Raw genomic sequence first — 24,354 nt, forward strand, 5'->3', positions numbered from 1 at the left:
TGAAATGTAACAGAAAGTGGCATTATTATAATATTAAAGAAATGATATAGTCTCAGTTGTGGTAAAAAAAAAAAAAATAAGGACGAGATTGTGTGGATGATTTTCTTCCTTATATTTTCCTATGTTTTATATAGGTTTTGCAGTTAGCATGTATTTTTTAAAAAATTAGAATAATAGGGGCACCTGGGTGTGTCAGTTGGTTGAGTGTCTCCCTCTTGGTTTTGGCTTGGGTCATGGTCTCACGGTTTGTGGATTCCAGCCCTTGTGGATTCAAGCCGCATCAGGCTCCATGCTGACAATACAGAGCCTACTTGGGATTCTCTCTCCGTTTCTCTCTGCCCCTCCCCCTCTCACTTTCTGTCTCTCAAATAAATAAACTTAAAAAAAATTAAATCAGAATAATAAATCAATCTTTAAAAATCGTGTGTATATGATATAGTCAGTCTCTCTTTAGCTTTTTGGTTTAAATTGTCTTTCAAACTTTTAGTAGAATCAGGGTTTTGGGAAACATTTTGCCTAGTGTTGAATAAAAGAACAGAAAGAAATCAATTGTAAATGGTAGTCTGTATAACAAATGTAATGATAGTGTCTAGGATGTTTTCCTGTGACCATTTAATCTGATATCTTATGCTAGATCAGAGAGGACTTAAGACTTTCTCCTACACCTAAAACAGTCTTTTTGTTGCGGCAGAATTATCCACAAAATTATCAGCTAAGTGTTATACCTACAACATTGTGGCTTTGATACAGCATTTTAGAATTTATGCAGATAGTAAAGTAGAACAAGATTTATTTTTTAATGTTTAATAGCAACTTCCCCCAAAGGCTTCTTAATATTCCAGTACTTACATTTTTGTCTCTTGTTCACTTCCATATCCTAGGTGCCTTAAGTTAAATCTGGCATATAGAAGGTGAATATTTGTTGAGTTAATATATTCATGTTCTTCTATCCTAAATATAAGGACATTAAAATAGAAAAAAAATTTTTATGTTATTGTTAAATGTTACACTAATAGGAAAAACAGGAAGAAAGTGAGCTTCGTTCTCTGCCACCTCCTTCCCCTGCCCACTTGGCTGCTTTAAGTGTTGCAGTTATTGAATTAGCAAAAGAACATGGAATAACAGATGATGACCTCAGAGTCCGTCAGGAAATTGTGGAGGAAATGTCAAAGGTTATAACAACATTTTTACCAGGTACAGATACACTTTATGCTTACCTTTTAAAATTAAAACTTTTCCCCTTGCTTCCTGTTAAGCTTGGTGTAAATTATTTTAATGTTTTCCTTTCTCTTTGTTTTTCCGTCTTAAAAATAGATGAATTTAATTATTTTATAAGTGATTTTTTTGGGAAATATTTCCAAAAAGGAAAATAGACAATTATGACAATGAGGAAAAAAGGGTTTTAAAATGTCAGATATAGAAAAATTTCTTATAGGTCAAACATTATATTTTATTTTTTTCAGTGTCTTTGACTTCTGAGTGGACATTTAATTATATTATTTTCAGTGTATACATTCTAGCTAGTCACTGAATAAGGTTCTTATAGCCAATGATGGGAAAAAATTAATTTACTTTAGGGTCATTACAAGTAAAATTTGCCCTTTTATTTATTTTTTTTGACTGCTCTTTCTTTACAGAAAGCTTATGTTTTTCATGTAAGGAGGAGTCGTGCCAGGTTTATTGTAGACATTTATGTAAATATTATATTTGCTTAACCTGTAATATGTTTTTGCATCAATATTGAATTTAAGTAAATGTCTGTTAAATAAAACTTATTTCTCACCACCAAAGGGATTTTGGACAGTTGACAAATTATAGTTTTATATAGAGCCATCTGTGAGATTTTAAGAAAATACAAAATTGAAATTAAAAAATGGAAAACACCTTCATTTCTCTTTTTATTTCTATAATGTGATTTTCTACCTAAAATCATTAAATACTAATTTAAATTATATATAGAAATAATTTACTGTTTTTCGAAGAAAAATGCAAACACCTGGTTGGCTCATTCAGTAGAGCCTGGAACTCTTGATCTTGGAGTTGTGAGTTCGAGTCCCATGTTGGGTGTGGAGTCTACTTTAAATTTTTTATTTTAATGTTTATTTATTTTTGAAGGGGAGAGATGGAGTGTGAGCGAGGGAGGGGGAGAAAGAGAGGGAGACACAGAGTCTGAAGCAGGCTCCAGGCTCTGAGCTGTCAGCACAGAGCCTGACACAGGGCTTGAACTCGTGAACCACGAGATCATGACCTGAGCTGAAGTCGGATGCTTAGCTGACTGAGCCACCCAGGCGTGCTCTGTAGATCCCACTTTAAAAAAATAAAACATTTTAAAAAATGGACAGAAAGGCAGTTTTCATGATGTTAATGACTTCAGTGACTTTCAGACGTTTTATGAACTTGAAGAATAGACTTTTATCTATACAAATGAGTATGAACTCATACTTTCTAAGAAACTGAACCTGCCAGAGTAGTCCCAATCATGTTATTTTCAACTTGCCCTCTGGTGAGGTCCTTTTAAAATTTGCCTTATGATGATTTTTGAAATAATGTATTTGATAGTTTGAAAAAGATGTAAGTTGTATGTTATTATTCCTGTATATTTTGTTCTGTGAAATCTTGAAAACTGCAGGGTTTTGTGCTTTGGGGTTTTTTTTTCCTTTTTGTATTGTTTCTTTTGGGAGGAGTTAGGTTTGTAATATCAAGTGATGAGGCTTCACTTTGTATTTTTAAAGGGCATTGACATCTAATGTCTATGATCCCTTCCCCATTTAAAGTGTTAACTCTTACATAAATATAAATATCTAAGAATGAATAAATGTAGTTTGTGACAGTAGCTATACCTAGGTTAGTACATTCTGTACTGTTACATATTAAATATTAAACATACTTCTAGTCATTCCTAAATGAACTGTTACTAATATTTTGTTTAGTATATGTGCTGCCGAAGCAAGCACTAATATTTTGTTTAAACACTGAACTTTTATGAGTAATTCTTCCTTCTCTATCTCTGAACCCCATAATTGAGAAACATTTTTTTTTTGTAGATCAGCTAGAAAGGATGTCATTCTTCTATAAATAAAAGAATATACTAGAATTGGAAGACACAGAATTGAAATATATCAATTTTCCCATCATCATTTTAAAGAAATTTCTCATATTTGCACACAATTTCATGCTTTGATATTTTTTCCTTTATTTCCAGAGTGTTCACTTAGGTTGTATGGCTCGTCTCTGACTAAGTTTGCTCTGAAAAGTAGTGATGTTAATATAGATATAAAATTTCCTCCCAGGGTAAGTAATTATAAAAACATTTTTTAATGTGGTTCTTAACTAGTATTTGGTAATTTTTAATTGGTTATCTTTTTAGAGAAGGTGTAGGAGACTATAAGACTCTGGTGTGTAGTGTAATTAAATATGGTTTTGGAAACTAAAGGTGGAATACAAGAAATAAGGGAGAGGAAAAGGAAGCAGAGGAAATCAGTAAAAAAAAAAAAAAGGAAAATGCTTATACATATTTGATTGTGTTGAATAATTATCACTTGTAAGCAGTATAGAAAGTGAGAATAACTTTGAAATCATACATCTGTGTTCACGTCTTGGCTTCAATGAGCAAGTTACTTTGCCTTATTGAGACTCAGTTTTTTTAAATTTCCAAAACAGTGGTAATAATAACTCTTTTATTAAATAAGATGCTGTATACCAGACATTTTTGTATAGTGTGCCTCGTACATTATGGGTACTTTTAATAAGTAATTAACACTGCTAACATTATTTATTGATCTATGAAACATTTAAAATAGTTGGCATTTTACGTGTTATTGAATAATTTAATGCTTAGGTGAAAATTAATGATTTAGGTGAAAATTTGATGTTTTAACTTCTTATCTGATACAGTTATTTACTTACCATTAGTATATGATTATTAAATACTTTAAGATAGCAGCAAAGCACATACTAAACTAAGCATTTGACAAGTTTGTATTTTAAAGTAGTATTTAATCTAAGGTGTTTGACCATGCTGCCTGTTATCAGTAGCTCTTAAATTTCCTATCTCAACAACTTCCCTTGAACAGTTATTTGGCAAACTGATTTCTTTTTCATTTATTTTTCTGTGAAATTCCAGAATCTTTTCTCATTCTATGAACTTATTAATTCTAGAAATATTGCTGGAATAATAGCACTACATTATTTGTTAGATTCTAGTTCCATGAACAAGATATATTACTATAGAAGTGTTTTAACTATTCTTTTTTCATCATCTTAAAATACAGAGCATGGTTTTATTTAAATATTTAATGAAATTGAATTCTCTATAATGTTTGCACCTTGAACTTTGAAATTAGTAAACTGATTTGCTTTGAACTTTTTTAGATGAATCATCCAGATCTTCTGATACAAGTGCTTGGGATTTTAAAAAAAAGTGGTGAGTTTCTTTTTTAATTTGTCTAAAGAAAATTCTTTGGGTGTATGTGCACTGTGTTGTTTATATATGGCTAACCAAGTTAAACACTTGTAGCATATATGAGTCATTACATTACATAAACGTTTATTGGTTGAATAGGTCTGCTATAAAATTTACATGTCATTAGATAAAAAGCATCATATTTAAATAGGTATGTTAAAAAGTACTGTCTGTTGGGTAATATAAAAATGTTATTGCGACTTCTTGTGTAAAAGAAGACAGAAAACCTGTAATCATTAAGAAGTCATTGATGAAGGAAAATATAGGAGAGATATGGGAAAAATGTGTGCATGCATTAAGTACTTTTTTTTTTCCCCACTTAAAATAATAATTTAATCATTTATATTACATCAACCAAATCATACCTGGTAAGTTTCTTATGTCTGTCTTGTCTGTCTGGATTGCTTTTGATGTAAAATGGATATTTCATATAGGTAAAAATACTTTCAAAATAAAAAAAGTTATTAAATTACATTTGTCTTAAACCAGGTCATGTAGTACAATGTAGAATATTTTTTTCTTGTTTTTTATTTACTGCTTTTCTTGTTAAAAGTAAATGTCTAAGAGCTCAGGATATGGAGGCAGGCTTAACTGGGCTCAAATTTTACTTCTGCCAATTACTGGTTGTATCCTTTGACAAATTATGAAGTGTTAATGCTTCAGTTTTCTCATCTATAAAGTGGCACTAAGATAGTGTCTTTTTTCTTTTTTTTAAGGTTACTTATTTTGAGAGAGAGAGAATAGAAGCAGAGGCAGGGTAGAGAGGAGAGGGAGAGAGAATACCAAGCAGTCTCTGTTCTGTCAGCTCAGAGCTGGACATGGGGCTCGATCTCCTGAACTGTGAGATCATGATCTGAGCTGAAACCAAATGTCAGATGCCTAACTGACTGAGCCACCCAGGCACCCCAATATAGTGCCCAATAATAGCACTACATTATTTGTGTGCTTTTTGATGAGGAGATTGTTGGGAGGATGAAATGGGTTAAGCCACAGCTCAGAAGTGCTTGGTTTACATGCAGTAACTTCTTATTAAAGTTTTGCTGCTGTGATTGTTATTAATCCTATGGTCATCTTAAATTTTATGAATTACAAATATCTGGCAAAAATATTTTCAGTTTGGCTTAGAAAAGATAGCTTATTGACCCTCCTTTACTCTGTCATTGACTTCAAGGTCTAACTTCCTTTGTCTCTGTCTCTGTCCTGTCAACTCTCCATTATTTATCAGCATCTTATTGGCTATTTTCCTGGGAAATTAGTTTTTAAGGGAATGATTTGATATAATTAATCTTGTAAAGGGATTGTAATATAGTTTTCTTTCTTGATAAATACTTGCCTCTTATTGCACAAAAACTAAAACATAGTATGCATAAGAGGTAGATATAGAGCTTTTATCTCTTTACATTCACTGGACAGTATCAACCTAGCAAACTTACTTTAAATACATGAGTCGATCATCTTAAGTCACATAACATAGGTTTATAAAAATCAGTCTGATTCAAAAATTATTGCCTTCTCTATGCCTTCATTGTACTCCTTTAATACCTCTGTCTTGTTATCTACAGGATGTGTTTATCTGTTTGTTTCCCTTATTTGAGCTCTTTGTGTCTTATTGTCATACCAACCATGCATAATACGATTCCTGGCATATAAGTCTTCAGCACATGATTTTTTAATAAATTAATAATCCCAACAAGTACTACTAAGAGATTTTCTTTAAACTTCAGATGAAATAATATTAAACTATCTATTTTCATTAGATTGGACATTTATGGCATCTCCCAGGGGCCTTCCTGGGAGATGTAGAGAAAGACTTCAGAGTGGAAGTGTGCTTTACTCTCTTCTTCCTTAGGGTCTTTGATTGATTGAGCAAACTCTTCATATAGTAACAGGAAATGGGCCAGCAGAGTTAGCCTTTTACTTGCATGGATAACTTAAAACAGCTATGTTGTCAAAGCATTGTAGGTTTTCATTTCATGACTCCTTTGGAAATAGAAGTAAGTGGTGTTTGTTGTTTGCCATATTTTTGAAGGTTTAATGACTTCGACTAGATTGTATACTTACTAGGAAATATTCAAACTTTATGTTTGATGTTAAGACCTTTCTTCTTAAGGTGATTATATTTTTTGGATAATATTTGGGACTGTGCCTGTGGTTTATGATATATAGCAAATGACCCCAAGAGAAGTGAGATTCTTTTGGGTTGATGCTCATAACATGGAGTGTGTATTATCTCAAAGAACAATGTGAATGATTTTTAGAAGGAAACTGTCACTTAATGTTTACTGTAGAGTAAATATTTGAGAGATGTTGGCAATAGCTTACTTGTTTTATTTTTTTTCCTTATTAGTATTATACATAGATGTGGAATCTGATTTTCATGCCAAAGTTCCTGTTGTGGTGTGCAAAGATCGGAAAAGGTTAGTAACAGTGAAAAGAAAATAGTTTTTGAAATAACAAGTAAATGTGCACTGAACATCTCCAAGGCAGAAAATTTTATTTTGTTTTGTTGTGCTTTATTTATTTTATTTTATTTATTAAAGTTTATTTATTGAGAGAGAGAGAACACGCCTACACTAGTGTGCATGCACAGGGTAGGGGCAGAGAGAGGAGAGACAGAATCCTGACATGGGGCTCTATCCCATGAACCATGAGGTCATGACCTAAGCTGAAATCAAGAGTCAGACACTTAATTGACTGACAGACCCAACCAGGTGCTCTAGAAAATTTTGTTTTAGATTTCTCCTTAGATTAATATACTATTTATTAAAAATAAAAGCTTACTAACAGCATGTACACAAAAAGGACACATTGTAGATACAAAACAAACAAATTGCCTCTTTGTGAAACCTCAGATACATTCTTCTCCCTGCCACCAAATATCTCTACTGTAATTCTGTCTCTCCTTTAATGTAGCTCTTATTTCACTTACAGTTAAACATTCTTTGAGGGTTCATATATACATCCTTTCTAATTCAAAAGTAGCATATCAGTAAAATCATGAAAGCTTAGATAGGAAAAATTCGAGTCAAGAAGTATAGCTGGTTAGGTCAGTATTTCATTTTTTCTTTTTATCAAGTACAGAGCAAAAAGAATGAGCCAGGAAGTTATGTTACACTACCTGACATTGATCAATGCCTTTTCTGTGATATAAATAAAATTTTGGTGAATGCTAATGCTGCTTTTGAAATTAATTTCTTTTCTTTCTTATTTTTTTATTTTTTAACTTTATTTGAGAGTGCGTGTGTTCACTTACACGAGTTGGGGAGGGGCAGAGAGAGAGAGAGAGAGAGAGAGAGAGAATCCCAAGCAGGATCTGCACTGTCAGCACAGAGCCTGATGTGGGGCTCTATCCCATGAACCGTGAGATCATGACCTTAGTTGAAATCAAGAGTCAGATACTTTTACCCACTTCACCTACCCAGGCTCCCCTTGAAAGTATTTTCTGAAGAATTTAAATACTAAATGAGGTTGAAATTCATTTCTGAAGTACAAATGAGTATTGTATTGAAAACATCTTTAATTTATATGGAACTCTAGTGATGGAAATGATTTGTAGTTTCCAGTTATCTCTCAATCTAAAATATGTTTTTATTATGACTTCCTTGGTATTAAAATATGGTAACTAGAAAGAATAAGCATAGGATTTTTCTTCTGATTCTTAAGGTTTTACTACAGTGAAATTTGTTTCTTTCTCATTCACAGTGGTTTACTTTGTAGAGTGAGTGCAGGAAATGATATGGCATGCCTCACTACTGATTTACTTGCTGCTCTTGGCAAGATGGAACCTGTCTTTACTCCTTTGGTGTTAGCCTTTCGCTACTGGGCTAAGGTAAGTGGAACAGAAGAAAAAAGTACCCGTCTTTAATATAATTCAGGCTTTTTCCTGAACTAACATGTTATGATAAATCATACTAGATGGGGATAAAATAGTGTTCTGTGTCAGACAGAATTAATGTGGCATGTTCTGATTATGGACATGAAAATAAAATCTCTTAGACATAGAGAGTAATTGATATATTTTATTATTCTCCTTTTATGTAGTACAGAAGCATTCTCTTTCACATAACAAATGAGGCTCAAGTTTTCACCCTTAATGTAAGTTAAAGTTGTAAGGTGTGATTATGCAAGTTAATGCATAGGTTTGCAAGGTTTTTTGTTAGCATCTTTTTTCCTATCTCTGTCTCAGAACATTGTTCCCTTTCCTCTAAGTTACTGATAACCTACGGCAATTTCTGCTCTGGGTAACTGCTGAGAATCAGTTATCTGTTTCCTAAATTAGAATTAGTTTTGAAAGGCTTTGGTATCCTTTGTTGTCTCTTATTTCATATTGGAGGTAAGGAGGAGTGATAAAGTTATTGTTATGATCAGTCCAAAAGACTAAAGAGAGAGAGTGTTTAGTCTCTCTCTGTGTGTGTTCTTATCAGTATAGTATTCATCACTTGTTACAGTAGTGATGAGTAAATTCTCAGTCTTATATAAAGAAGATGGATTAAGGGAGTGGTGGTGAAATGATTAAATTGAGAGCAAAAACTGCTAGAGGATTCTTGGAATTTTTTGCTTGGACTCTGATAAGAGGATTAAACTCGGGATTGGGGCAGAACCAGCTGGCTGAGTAAGGAACAGCTAGACAGGTAAGGAACAGTCAGAAATTGTAAGTTTGGGGCTTTTTTAACTGAAGGCCTTTGTGTTTGCTGTTCCCTTCATCTACAATGTTCTTACTCCACATACAGCATGGTTACTCTCTTAGTTGTTTCAAGGTCTTGCTTAAATTTTACCTTGTCAGAATTCCCTGACAAGGGAACCCTTATATAAAATAGCATTGCCTTCATCATTCTCCCTGTTTCTGCCCTGTTTGATTTTTTTTTATAGCACTTACTACCACCTGCCATACAAATACTTATTTGTTTATGATCTGTTTTCTTCCATGAAATTGTGAACTCTGTGAGGAAAACTCTAGTAACCAAGGTTTCTCAGAGTGTGGGATAAGACTGGTACATGAAACATAGCTAGCATTCAGGGAACTCAGTGTACCAACTTGGGGAAGGTTAGTGGCTTCATAAAGGATGAAGGTTTAAACAGTAGCCCTTTGGATGATATTTCTTAACTACACCCTAAGTTTTAGTTATTATAAACTAGTGTCAGTTTTCTTAAGATATTTTTTTATTCAACTAAGTAGACCGTGTTAGAAGAATATGAATGATATTCATGTAAGTTATTTCCATTTGGGAAAAAAAAATGTGATCTATAAACTATGTTTCCTAAAGTGGCTCTTAGAAGATTTCTTAAATTTCTATTGATTCTAAACATACTAGTCAATGAAGTACATGAAAAAAACACACTACAAAGCTGGTTAAAGAGTGGCTTTTTTCTATTAGATCCACTAGAGCAGTGTGTCTGATTTTTGGCACTTGTATTAATTGCAAAGAGCTTTTTTCATCGTTTTAATTTTCTGAGTTTATTGTAAGAAACCTAGAAATAATTCCTGGTATATTGTTTCTCTCAAAGACTTTTTAAAAACAGCTTTATTTATCTTGAGATTTTAAGCCACATTGTACATTTTATAATAAAGCACAGATTTTCTACAAGTTGAGTGTTCAGAAAAATTCTAGAATATGAATATAATTTATTCTTGTAACTGATATAATGAGATTGGTCTTGACTATTCTCTGGCTGTCTTCTCTCTTAACTTTAGCATTCCATTAATAGAAGTTTCTTAGTCAAGCCTTTTAAAACTATTTAGCCTTATCAGTCCTTTATAGTCAAGATTCCTGACTCAGAGTCACTTTTTTGTGGTTAACGTAAGAATTAGAGGCACCTAGGGGACTCTGTTGAGCCTCCGACTTTGGCTCAGGTCATGATCTCAGGGTTTTTAAGCTCTCTGCGTCAGGCTCTTTACAGACAGCTCAGAGCCTGGGGCCTGCTTCAGATTCTGTGTCTTCCTCTCTTTCTGCCCCCCCTCCCACTCATGCTTTGTTACTCTCTCACTCTCTCTCTCTCAAAAATAAACATTAAAAAAAATTTTAAAGAAAAAAGTTAATTGTAGCAGTATTTGATATCTGAAAGAGATTCCTGGAGATGGCTACATGGAAAAAAATGAAACTGGACCACTTTCTTATACCATGTACAAAAACAAACTTAACATGGATTAAAGACCTAAATGTGAGACCTGAAACCATAAAACTCTTAGAAGAAAACAGGCAGTAATCTCTTTGACATTGATCTTAGAAACCCTTTTCTAGATGTGTTTTTGTTTTTTAGGCAAGGGAAGCAAAAACAAAAATAAACTATTGGGACTACACCAAAATAAAAAGTTTTTGTACTGTGAAGGAAACCATCAACTAAACAAAAAGGCAGCCTACTGAATGGGTAAAGATATTTGCAGATGATGTATTTGTTAAGGGCTTAATATCTAAAATGTATAAAGAACTTTTACAGCTCAATACCAAAATACCAAGTAATCCAGTTAAAAATGGACAGAGGACCTGAATTAACATTTTTCCAAAGAAGACATACAGCTGGCCAACAGACAGATGAAAAGATGCTCAACATCACTAATAATCAGGAGAATGCATATCAAAAGCACCATTATACCTTGTCTCATTAAAAAGATAATAGCTGGTGGTGGTGAGAATGTGAAATAAAAGAAACCCTCTTGCAAGGTTGATGGGAATGTAAATTGGTGCAGCCACTGTGGAAAATAGTATGGAGGCTCCACAAAAACTTAATATTAGAAGTACTGTATAGTTCAGTAATTCCACTCCTGAGTATGTACCCAAAGAAAGAGAAAACACTCCAAAGACATATGCACCCCTGTGTTTATTGGCATTATTTACGATAGCCAAGATATGGGAGTGACACAACTATCTATTGATAGATGAATGGATAAAGAAAATTGTGTGTGTGTCCAGACACACACACACACACACACACACACACACACACACACACACATTCTCCCTCTCTCTCTCTCTCTCTCTCTCTCTCTCATATTACTCAGCTGTTATAAAAGAAAGATCTCGCCAACATGGATGGTCATAGAGGGCATTATGCTAAGTGAAATAAGTTAGGCAAGAAAGACAAATACAAGATGATTTCACTTATATCTGGAATCTAAAAAACAAAAGGCAGGAGCAGACCTATAAATACAGAGAACAAACTGGTGGTTACCAGAGAAGAAGAGGGTAGGGTGTTGGGCAAAATGAGTGAAGAGGAGTGGGAGCTACAGGCTTTCATTTGTAGAATGAATAAATCACATGAATGAAAGGTATAGCATGGGGACCATAATCAATAAAGTCACTTGTAGTATGCATAGCATGACATACAGAGTTGTTGAATCACAGTGTTGTACATTTGACACTAATGTAACGTGTCAATTATAATTTAGTTTAAAAAATTCTGGAGGACCAACTGGCAGGCAATAAAAAAATAATCTCATACAAGGAAAAAAAGAGATCCCTAGGGTTTTTTTTTTAATTGTATGAATAAATACAACTTGTACAACTTGGTAATTTGACATATGTATTAATTATGAAATAATCACCAGTCTGTTACCTCTCATAGATACCTTTTGTGTGTGTGTGGTGAGAATGCTTGGGCTGTACCTTCTTAGCAAATTTTAGTTATATACTAACAGTATTACCTGTAGTCACCATGCTATCCATTATATCACCAGAACTTATTCATCTTATATAATTGAAGTTTTAGATCCCTTGACCAAACTGTCTCCATTTCCCTCTCCCCCAGCCTCTGGTAATCACCAGTCTAACCTCTCTGTTCCTTTGAGTTTGGCTATTTTAGATTCTGCATATAAGGGAGAGTAGTGTTTATCTTACTATATCTGGTTTCTTTCACTTAGCTAAATGTCCTGTAAGTCCATCCACATTATTGCAAATGGGAGAATTCTCCTTTTTAAGGCCGAATAAGATTCCATTGTATTTATATACCAATTTTTCTTCATCTCTTTATTTGTTGATAGACTTTAAGGTTATTCCCACAGCTTGGCTATGATCAATGTGTTTTAAGAGCTCGCTCTTAAACTACCTTAATGTTATTTCTCCGTGAGATGTCCATTAGTGTTAACAGCATTCATAAACAGTTCCTTACAGTTGCAAAAAAGTTTCTAGTTAACTTGACTTAGTCATTAGGCATGACTCCTGTCATAGTAATCTGGAGAAATGAGAATTTATTCTAGTGGGATAATTGAAGCTCTTATTTTATTTAATTAAAAATATTTTTTAATGTGTTTATTTTTGGGAGAGAAAGAGAGAGTCTGAGTGTGAGCAAGAAAGGTGCAGAGAGAGAGACACACACAGAATCTGAACAGCAGGCTCCTGGCTCTGAGCTGTCAACACAGAGCCTGACATGGGCTCAAACTCACGAGCTGTGAGATATGACCTGAGCTGAAGTCGGACGCTTAACCAACTAAGCCACCCAGGCCCCCTCTGTTTTATTTAATTTTTGAAAAATGTTTATTTATTTTGAGAGAGAGTGTGCACATGTGTGCAAGCAAGGGAGGGGCAGAGAGAGAGGGAGACAGAGAATTCTAAGTGGAATTGTTAGTCACAAGGCTCAAACTTAGGAACCTGTGAGATCATGACCTGAGCTGAAATCAAGACTCAGACACTGAACTGACTGAACTACTCAGGTGCCCCAGATTGAAGCTCTTTATATAAGTATTCTTTATCCTTTCATTTTTAATTATATTCTTTTTTTTTCTTTTTTTAAGTAACTCGTACACTTAACATAGGGCTTGAACTCATGGCCCCAAGATCAAGAGTCATATGCTCTACTTACTGAGTTGGCTGGGACCCTGTATTCTTAAATTTATTAAGCCATTCTTAAATTTAGCAAGTCATTAAACTGTAGTGATTATTATCTTTATTATCTAAATAAGAGAAAAAATAAAAAGTAAAAAAAAATCCAAGTATAGATTAATCTTACTGATATAACTGCAAAAGTCTAAATGAAATATAAACAAGTGGAATATATTAATGTGACAAAAGGTTATATGCCACAACTATGCAGGATTTCAGGAATATATGAATGGTTTAATATTAGGGAGTCTCTTAACATAATTTATTACATTAACAATTTGAAATGGAAAAACATGGATGCTGAAAAGGCATGTTCTTCTTAAAAAAACTCTTGACTAGTAATGGAAATTAATAATAAAGATTGTTTACTAAAAAAAATCATTTTAAACAGTGAATTAATCAGGTCATATGTGTTAGAATTAGGAGTATTATAGAGAAGTTCACCAGTGAAGTTGTACATTGTTTTGGGAGATTTAAAAAGTACAGTAAGAAAATGAAATGAAATAATGTAAATATTGGAAAAAAATAAAATTTATTAATGATAAAATTGTATACCTACAAAACTTTAGTTAAAAAACTATTGAGATTAGTGGCTCAGTCAGTTAAGCGTCTGACTTCAACTCAGGTCATGATCTTGTGGTTCGTGGGTTGGAGCCTTGTATCAGGCTCTGTGCTGACAGCTCGGAGCCTGGAGCCTGCTTCAGATTCTGTGTCTCCTTCTCTCTGCTCCTCCCTCAGTAACACTCTGTATGTGTGTTTCTCTCTCTCAAAAATAAGTTAACATTTAAAAAATTTAAAAAAAACTATTGGAGGGGCGCTTGGGTGGCTTAGTCGGTTAAGCGTCCGACTTTCGCTTAGGTCATGATCTCGCGGTTCATGGGTTCGAGCCTCGCGTCGGGCTCTGTGCTGACTGCCAGCTCAGAGCCTGGAGCCTGTTTCAGTCTGTGACTCCCTCTCTCTCTGACCCTCCCCTGCTCATGCTGTCTCTCTCTCTCCTCTCCTAGAAATAAATAAAAATATTTAAAAAACTATTGGGATCAATAAGGGAATTTGTAAGATGACTACGCAATAATAGGTAGGCTTTCTGTGCCATAAAAAAACCCTGGTAGAGTGGAAACAAAAATATTATCTTTGTGATTGTGTCACAAATTATAAAATACTAAAGAATAAATTTAATAAGAAAGGTACAGGAAGAAAATTATAGTAAGAAGAAAATTATTTCACTTTTGAAAGCTAAAAGCGAAATCCGAACAAATTCATTTATTCAGCAAACATTTGTTAAATGCTTCCTGTGGGCCAGATACTATTCTAGGTGCTGGAAACCTCTAGCAAGATTATGTAGAGTCCTCCTATCATGAAGCTTACATATTTGTGGAAGAATCAGCCAGTAAACAAATATATAAGTAACACAATATCTGGTAGATATTCTCTATAAAAATGAGAAGATGTGATGCAGGAGTGACATTATACTAGATGGTTAGGGAAAGTCTTTTGGAGGAAGTGATATTTAAACTCAGTGCAGCAGTAACCAGCCAATTGAAAGTCTGAGGGAATGGGATCCAACAAATAGCTCAGAGCTTCTAAGGTACGAAATGAGCTTGTGAGGAAAAGAAAGGCAGAGGTTGCCCGAATGAAGCAAGTGAGAGTGAAAGTTCCTGTGGTAAGGAATTTGGATTTTCATTGCAGTGAGAAAGCATGGGAAGAGTTTTAAAAGTGGTGTATGACTTGATGTGATTTATGCTTTTGAAAAGATCTTTTTGGGGTAAAGATTACAAACAGGGAGCCCAGTAAGCAGGCTGCTGTAGTATATCAGCCAGAGGTGATAATGGTCTGTGCAGGATTAGAATGGATATGAAGCATAGCAGACTGATTTGGGATGCTTTTGGAGGTAGGACTTGCAGAGGTATTGGATATGAGAGTTGAGGGGAAGTGAGTAATTGATGACAGCTCCTAAATTTTTGGAAAATGTAAAGATACAAAGGCCTCAGATAGGGAGATGGTACCTCTAAAATGTAAAATCACCTTTTAGTTTTCAGATGTACAAGTAATTTCAATTAGAATTACCAAGAGTTTTTAAAAAGTTGATAAAAGTTTCAATAGGCAGTTCAGAAAAGAGCAAATTAAATGGTTAGTAAACTTATGAAATTGTATAATGTCTTAGCATTGAGGAAATGCAAATTGAAGTAATTATTATATAATTACATCTTACATATCCTATTGGGATTTTTAAACAGTGGTAGTACTTAGTGTTGGAAAGCGTATGTGTATACTCATGTTACTGGTGAAAAGAGGAATTTTTTATAGTGATTTTGGAAAACAATCTTATATATTAGAATTTAGAGATAGCACACATTTTTAAATCCCATAAACAGTGCTGGGAATATAGCTCATATAAATAGTCTCCAATTATTAGGAAATGTATATAAGGATAAATATTATAGCATTGCTTAAAGTGGCAGAAATTGGAAACAGAGTATGAATGTCTTTGCTGGGGAATCTGTTGAGTAGCCATCCAGATCATAGACTATAAGTATTTAAAAAAAATGTATCAGATGGGGCGCTTGGGTGACTTAGTTGGTTAAGTGCCTGACTCTTGGTTTCAGCTCAGGTCATGATCTCTCATGGTTTGAGAGTTTGAGCCCCACATGGGGCACGCATGTCAATGTGTCCTCTCTCTCTCTCTCTCTCTCTCTCTCTCTCAAAATAAAGAAATAAATAAACTTAAAACATGTATTAGATATGTACTAATTGACTTAGAGGAACTTTGTTGGTGCATTATTAAGGGAGAAGAATATATACAGAATATAAAGAGACATGTGTATAATATACAATTTTGGTAAGAGTGACATAAAACATAAAATATATCTTGCATTTGTACCACACTGAGATACCACCTCATGCCAGTCAGAGTGGCTAAAATGAGCAAATCAGAAAACTCTAGATGTTGGCAAGGATGTGGAGAAACGGGCACCCTCCTACACTGTTGGTGGGAATGCAAACTGGTGCAGCCCCTCTGGAAAACAGTGTGGAGGTTCCTCAGGAAACTAACAATCGAACTCCCCTATGACCCAGCAATAGCACTGCTAGGAATTTACCCAAGGGATACAGAAATGCTGAGGCATAGGAGCACATGTACCCCAATGTTCATAGCAGCACTCTCCGCAATAGCTAAAACATGGAAAGAGCCTAAGTGTCCATCAAGGGACAAATGGATCAAGAAGATGTGGTTTATCTATACCATGGAATTCTACATGGCAATGAGAAAGAATGAAATCTGGCCGTGTGTAGCAACATGGATGGACCTTGAGGGTGTTATGCTGAACGAAATAAGGCAGGCAGAGGACAAAGATCATATGTTTGCACGTATAGGAGGATTAGGAGGAACTTAACTGAGGACCATGGGGGAGAAGAAGGGGGTAAATGGTGGGGGGAAAGGGAGAGAGGCAAACCATGAGAGACTCTTGAATGCTGAGAAACAAACTGAGGACTGATGGATGTGGGGGGGAGGGGGAGATGGGTATGGAGGAGTGCACTTGTGGGGATGAGCACTGGGTGTTATATGGAAACCAATTTGACAATAAACTATTTGTAAAAAAAATAAAAATAAAATATTTCCTGCATTTGTATAGAAAATAGAAATACTTGTATTTGGTTGTTAGAGTATATATATAGAAAAAGGCATGAAAGAGTATATAGAAGATTGTTAACAGTGAGGCAGAAGAAGAAGATAAAATAATATTTTAAAAATGTGTACACAGTAAAACACTATGATACGATTCCATTAAACTAAAATATGTATTGCATATATATATATATATTTATTTATTTATATTCAATAAAGAAATGAATGGAAAGATCACCAGTATATTAATATTTATCTCAGGGTAGAGAGATATCAAATCATTCCTTATAATTTTCATTGTTTAAACATTTTTCAGTGATTATAGCGAGAAAACAGCTGCTTCTATTGTGAGGGAAACAAAGAAAATTAAAGCTAATTGGCAGTACTTTTTCCCCCTTCGTTTTGCAGTTATGCTATATTGACTCCCAGACTGATGGCGGAATCCCTTCTTACTGTTTTGCTTTAATGGTGATGTTTTTTCTACAACAAAGAAAACCCCCTCTTCTTCCTTGCTTACTTGGAAGTTGGGTAAGCATGAATTTGTGACATATATTTGCATGTATATATGTAGTTTGCTCTTGAAGAGTGCTCTGTTCAAACATATTAAGCTGGAATTCTGGTTTGTCTGTTTGTCCATCTTTTTTTTTTTGAAATAATTTTTCCACTACCAATTTGGAATGCCTTTTTATATAGATTGAAGGCTTTGACCCAAAAAGAATGGATGACTTTCAGCTGAAGGGCATAGTAGAAGAGAAGTTTGTGAAGTGGGAATGTAATTCAAGTAGTGCAACTGAGAAAAACTCAATTGCTGAGGAAAACAAAGCTAAGGCAGACCAACCAAAAGATGATACCAAGAAGACAGAAACAGACAACCAAAGTAATGCCATGAAGGAAAAACATGGCAAAGTAAGCTTTTTGTTTTTGTTTTTGTTTTTGGCTTTTCTATCTGTAGAATTTGTGATACCTTCGATTGAAGCTATTTTAACAGTAGATTGACTGGACTGACTTTGCGTAAGCCTCTTGGCCTCATTTTCCTCATCTGTAAAGTGAGGGGTTGATCTGGTTTAGTTTTTCAGTACTGAGATTCCCTAATGAATTTATACGTCATTTTGGAAGATGTGTATTGTTTGAATCATGTCATGGTAATTCTTTGTATCTTTTTCATTTAGACAAGGAAAATTTCCTTCAGGACTTGGGCTCTGACCAAAACTTTAGCATATGGGAATACTTTTGCCAGATTGGTGGAAAAATAAAGGCCCTTTCCTCCCCTAGGGGGTGGCTTGCTTATTTAATCATTCAACATTCATTTATTAAGGACCTGCTATGTGCCAGACACTATCTTGAGGGCTTGAGAAGCAAAGATCAATAACCATGGATTGTGTCCTCCAGAAGTATGTAGTCTTCTGAAATAGACCTATTATTACAGAAATGTAAGCATTACTGAAATGATTACTCTAGCTATATTGAATTTTATGTAGTTTCTGAACATTTATTCTTGGTCCTTTCAACACTCCTACTTTCCTAGACTTCTTTCTACTCTCTCCTCAAACCACCAATACTTAGCTAATGCATTTGCCTATTCACTGAGAAAACTGAAGCAGTCAAAAGAACTTTTACACACTGTGACTATTGCTTGCTACTAGTCTGCCTTGATGCCTCCTTTCATAAAGGAACTTCCCAAGTTGCTATCTAAAGTCATTTCTACACTTGTGTATTTAATCCCATCCCTTCTTGTTTGTACTAGAACATTACTCTAGCAGTTCTTCTCTTTCCTTCCTAAGTTAGCAATTTTTCATTCTTTATGGACTCAAACATGCTTTTATTTCGCCCATTAAATTTATTATTTATTTATTGAGAGAGAGAGAGAGAGAGAGAGAGTGAGTATGTGAGAGGAAGAGAGAGAATCTTAAGCAGGCTCCACAAACCCTGAGATCATGATGGAACTAAAATCAAGAGTCAGATGTTTAACTGACTGAGCCACCCATGCACTCCCCCCAACTTTAAGGCAAAATAAGGACATCATTTTCCTTCCTAGTTTTGCACCCGTTTGCAGTATAACTTTTTGAAAGAATTGTCCGTATTCACTGTTTGTGATTTCTGTTTCCTCTTAACTCACTGCATTCAGGCTTCGACCTTCATCAGTCTACCAAAACTTGTATCATCAAATGTCATTATCCTCCACATTGCTAAATCCAGTGGTCACTTCTCAGTTTTTATCTCTTTAGACTTATCAGCCATATTTACCAGTTGATTATTTTCTTCTCTGAAAAATTTCTTTTTTTTTTTTTTAATTTTTTTTTTTTAAGGTTTTTTAAATTTATTTCTAGAGAGAGAGAGTGAGCAGGGGAGGGTCAGAGAGAGAGGGAGTCACAGACTGAAACAGGCTCCAGGCTCTGAGCTGGCAGCCAGCACAGAGCCCGACGCGGGGCTCGAACCCACGAACCGTGAGATCATGACCTAAGCGAAAGTCGGACGCTTAACCGACTAAGCCACCCAGGCGCCCCTCTTCTCTGAAAAATTTCTTAACTTGACTTTCAGGGTAGCACACCCATGGCAGATTATTTCTTCTCCGTCTCCTTTGCTGTCTTTGTCTTCTCTCTTCCTCTCTAGTTTCCTAGTGTTGGAAACTAGACTCAGTTCTCGGTCTGACCCCCTCACCACCTTTCTTCTGTATTTGCTCTCCGTTGGTGATCTCATCCACTCGCATGGGTCTTACATACCATCTGTATGATACTCCCAAATTTAAATCTTTGGCCAAACCTCTCTCCTGAACTGTATAGTTGTATCTCCAACTGCGTATATTATGTCTGTACTTAGATGTCTAAGAGATGTCTTTTTTTAAAAATATTTGTTTATTTAGAGAGAGAGCCTGCATGCACGTGCATGAGCAGGAGAGTGGCAGAGAGGCTGGGGGAGAGAGAATCACAAGTAGGCACCACACTGCCAGCCCAGAGCCCAACACAGGGCTCAATCTCATGAAGTGTGAGATATGACCTGAGCTGAAATCAAGAGTCAGACCCTTAACCAACTGAGCTACCCAGGCCCTCTTCTAACAGATGTCTTCAAACTTAACATGCCTGGACTCCTGGACTTCCTCTTGCTCCACATGCAGTTTTTGCGTCCTTTCAGTTACTCAGTCAGAAGCCTTGGAATCATCCTTTACTTCTCTCTTTTATACCCCATATCAAGTCTGTCAGGAAATCCTATCATTTCTACTTCAAAATATTTTCAGAATTTGACCACTTCTCAGCACCTCCACTGTAAACCTCTGGGTCATCTTTGGCGTGGATTATCACTGTGGCCTTATATGAGTTTCCCTGCATATACCATTTCTGTTTATATGGTTGGCCCTTGAATAACATGGATTTGAACTCTGCAGGTCCACTTATATGTGGATTTTTCTTATATATAGTACAGTACTATAAGTGTGTTTTCCTTATAATTTTTTTAACATTTCCTTTTCTCTAGCTTACTTTATTGTAGAATATAGTAAATAATAAATGTAACATACAAAACACATGTTAATTGACTGTTTATGTTATTGGTCAGCATTTTGGTCAAGAGCAGGATATTAGTTGGGCACCTGGATGGCTCAGTCATTTAAGCATCCGACTCTTGATTTTGGCTCAGGTCATGAGTACACGGTTCATGGGATTGAGCCCCATGTTGGACCTTGCACTGACAGTGCAGAGCCTGCTTGGGATTCTCTCTCTCTCACTCTCTCTCACTTCCCCTCCCTAGCTTGCACTCTCTCTCTCTTAAAATAAATAAACATTAAAAAAAAAGAAAAAAAAGAATAGACCAGACTTAGACCACTTTATACATGTTAAACAACCCCCCCCCCCCAACAACAGGCTATTAGTGATTAAATTTGGGGGAAATCAAAAAAGTTATATACAGATTTTTTATTGCATAGATGTCAGTGCCTCTAAACCCCCATGTTGTTCAAGGTCAAGTGTAGTCTATTCTCAGCACAGCAGTTGGAATGGTTCTTCAAAAATTTAAGTCATATCATGTCCTCCCTCCTCTCCAGACTCAAAACCTTTCAGTTGCTCCTCATTTAATTTAGAATAAAAGCTGAGGAGTCTTTAACTGAGTAGTTCTTTGTTTTCTTCTTCTTCCCTTCTTTACCACGCTGGCTTTCATGGTTTTCTTTTTAAAGCTAGTCACTCCTATTTAGTGTGTTTGGTCTATCTGTCCCCTATTCCTAGAACACTTTTCCCTCTTCTTCAAATGATACCTTCTAACCGAGACTATCCTGACCACTCTATTTCACTGAAACCATGTCCTGCTCCATACTCCCATCCCCTTATTACTGAACCTACTTGACTTTCTCTTACTTCCACAGCACTTTTCTTTTTCTATAACTTGCTGTGTAATTTACTTACTGAGTTTTTGTTAGTGAACTAAGGCAAGGATGTTGGGTTGTTTTTTTTCATGGATATATCCCAAGTGCCTGGCACATAGTAAGGTACTCAATGAATAGTTGTAGAATTGAATTAGCGAATGATTATTTCATGTCTTTATGCTCCTTGGTGGTCACTTTTAGCCAGTCTTCATCTAGCTAATTCCTTTAGAATTCAAGTATTACCTCTTTTGTTAACTGCCCCCCTGCCACTCCCCGCCCCCCCAATTTAGAGGCCCATTTTAGCACAGAGTCTTTAATTGTTAAATTGTCTCTTCCTCTTCTAATAGTCTGTGAAGGAGGACCTCACCTTATTTGAGTGGTAATATTGTAGGTATAGTGATTAGCAACAAATTCAGTAGCCAGGTGGTCTTGAGTCAAACCCTCGCCCGCCCTGTAGTATCTACTTCATAGAATTCTTAGAATTAATAGTTACTACATGTGCAGCACTTAAAGGTGTGGATGATGCATAGTGACCATTATGTTTAAGCATGAGCTCTCATTGTTTTTTATATCCCCAGCACAGGACATACTAGGTTCTAAATAAAGTTTGCCAAATGAAGGAATTAGCTTTTGAAAGCCCATGGCATTTACTTAGGTTTTTAAAGTAATTACTGCAATGAGGACCTATAGTAGTTGCTTTGCAGGGGTTTGCAACCTTGGAGGCTTTAAAAATCACTTAGGAGGCTTTAAAAATCTCAGCACCTAGTACATAACCCAGGTCAGTTAAATCAGAATCTTGGGAAGGATATGGGAGGTAGGAATGGTATGGAGCTCAGGTATTTAGTATACTGTAATGGTCCCAGTGTGATTCTAGTGTGCAGCCAAGGTTGAGAATCACTGGTTTATTGGGAAGAACATAAAATTCTAGGAGTCAGTAAAACTAGGACTGTGTTCCCAAACTTCTTTTTGGCAAGTTACTTCTTTATGCCTCAGTTTTAGTAAAGATAATCTCTTAGGTCTTTTCAAACTGAAAATTCAATGATTCTGTAAAGTTTTGTGAAGCTGAAATGAAAAGTATTTTTTCTTTTCTAGTCTCCTTTAACATTGGGAACACCAAATCAGGTATCCCTGGGACAATTATGGTTAGAGCTGCTAAAATTTTACACACTGGATTTTGCTTTGGAAGAATATGTCATATGTGTACGGATACAAGATATTTTAACAAGAGAAAACAAAAATTGGCCTAAAAGGCGAATAGCCATTGAAGGTGAGATGATACGTTATATTTCATTTGGAGAATATGTTTTTGTGTGCTACTGATGATCTGTCTCTAATACCGTGCTATAAATTATATCCCTTGGCGTTATAGCACTGTATATGCCACCAGGCTGTCATTATATATTTTAGATAAATTCTTTATCAAGTCCATGATAGTTTTATAGGATTAATACTTATTTTAAGGTTTCCAATTTATAAATACTATATTGGTTAGGGTTATTAGCTTATTAACATGCCTTTATTTTTATGTTTTAGTTATGAAAAACTTCAAAAATATAGACACACAGAATAGTTATTCAAAACAATCTTATAGTATTCCTATAAGTTTCTGTTATAAAATTATATTAGAGTGTAATTTTAAAATACAGTTTTTCATTGTCATCTAACCTCATCTCTATGGAATGTGTAGGTCGTTGGAGTATATCTATATAGAATACAGCCAGTGGTGTTGTAATAGTATTGTAGGGTGACAGATGGTAGCTACACTTCTGATGAGCATAGCATTAACTACAGAATTGCTGAATCACTATGTTGTACACCTCGATATGATGTAACATTGTATGTCAGGTGTAATTCAAAAACATAAAAAAAGTACCTCAGCTTTTTAATATGGCTAAGCTAAAGATAAAAAAGATTGATCTTAAGAAAAAAAATTGATGTTGACAAAAAGTTTTGTATTAAATCCCAAGAATGTTAAGATCTTTAGAGATGCAAATTAATAGAATGGTTTTTAGAAAATTTAAATCATGCAGCATTTCACTCACTTTTATAGATAAGGGATTGAATTTCTGTCCATCATTTTAGTTTGCTTAGACTACATACTCTGTTCCCTCAGTCCTCTCTTGGGCTAAGATTCTTAGACCTATAAATATTTAAAAAATTTTTTTGAATGTTTTACTTATTTTTGAGAGAGAGAGAGAGAGAGGCAAGTCATGAGTGGGGAAGGGGCAGAAAGAGAGAGAGACAGAATCCGAAGCAGGCTCCAGGCTCTGAGCTGTCAGCACAGAGCCTGACATGGGGCTCGAACCCATGAACTGCAGAATCATGACCTGAACCAAAGTTGGGAAGCTTAACCGACTGAGCCACTCCAGCACCCTGACCCACAAATATATTTAAAAAATTAATTAGGAAAATATTAACAATATTAATATATTATTTGTTTTTGAGAGACAGAGCAAGCAGAGGAGGGGAAGACAGAGGAGAGAGAGAATCCCAAGCAGGCTCCACTCTATAAGTGTAGAGCCCGATGCGGGACTCGATCTCATGAACCATGAGATCATGACTTGAACCGAAATCAAGAATTGGATGCTTAACCAACTGAACCACTCAGACACCCTTGAACCCACAAATATTCTAATGTATTCCAACGGTTACTCACATTTTGTACACTTACATATAGTAAATAAATGAGCTCTGAAGCCTGTAACTATTATAATTTGTTTTCTCTTGTGTTTTTTTCTTCTACAAGGGACAAAAAGACCAGGAAAGGCTTTTGGGTTTAGAGAGCAGCCTGTGGACTTAGATAACAGCAAAAAGTAACAGATGACCAAACCTGTTAACAATCTGAAGCCTGTCCTGTTAATCTTTTTTACTTAATAATCTTCAATAGTAGAGAAAATGTTCATTGTCTTTTGGATGTCATCCATTTATTATTTTTTCCTGGGGCATATTTGTATTTTAGGCTTATAAAATCCAAAAACCCATAAGTATTTTTGAAGTCTTTTATATTTTCTTAATAATGAAGATGTACTTGATACAAGCTTTTTCAGCATACCCAATTTAGACTGGATTAAAAAAATTTTTTTTTGAGAGTGAGTATACATGAGCGGGG

The 24,354-nt window shown here is 35.1% G+C and overlaps 1 protein-coding gene across 10 annotated transcripts in view; it reads left to right on the forward strand.

The window, feature by feature from the left end:
* TUT4 (terminal uridylyl transferase 4) overlaps window positions 1-24,354 on the forward strand; it is a 133,296-nt gene that overhangs the window by 60,259 nt on the left and 48,683 nt on the right. For 7 of the 10 annotated variants that reach the window (XM_039238609.1, XM_039238625.1, XM_039238629.1 and 4 more), the window contains exons 5-12: window positions 1,017-1,194; window positions 3,203-3,291; window positions 4,372-4,423; window positions 6,810-6,879; window positions 8,165-8,291; window positions 17,306-17,425; window positions 17,591-17,803; window positions 22,338-22,512. In XM_039238609.1, coding sequence (XP_039094540.1) covers window positions 1,017-1,194; window positions 3,203-3,291; window positions 4,372-4,423; window positions 6,810-6,879; window positions 8,165-8,291; window positions 17,306-17,425; window positions 17,591-17,803; window positions 22,338-22,512 — 1,024 coding nt within the window. The remainder of the gene's footprint in view (window positions 1-1,016; window positions 1,195-3,202; window positions 3,292-4,371; window positions 4,424-6,809; window positions 6,880-8,164; window positions 8,292-17,305; window positions 17,426-17,590; window positions 17,804-22,337; window positions 22,513-24,354) is intronic. The other 3 variants (XM_039238674.1, XM_039238682.1, XM_039238666.1) reach the window with 2 other exon arrangements.

This window comes from Hyaena hyaena, unplaced genomic scaffold (assembly GCF_003009895.1).
Source record: "Hyaena hyaena isolate Hyena2069 unplaced genomic scaffold, ASM300989v1 scaffold_5, whole genome shotgun sequence".
NCBI lineage: Eukaryota > Metazoa > Chordata > Mammalia > Carnivora > Hyaenidae > Hyaena > Hyaena hyaena.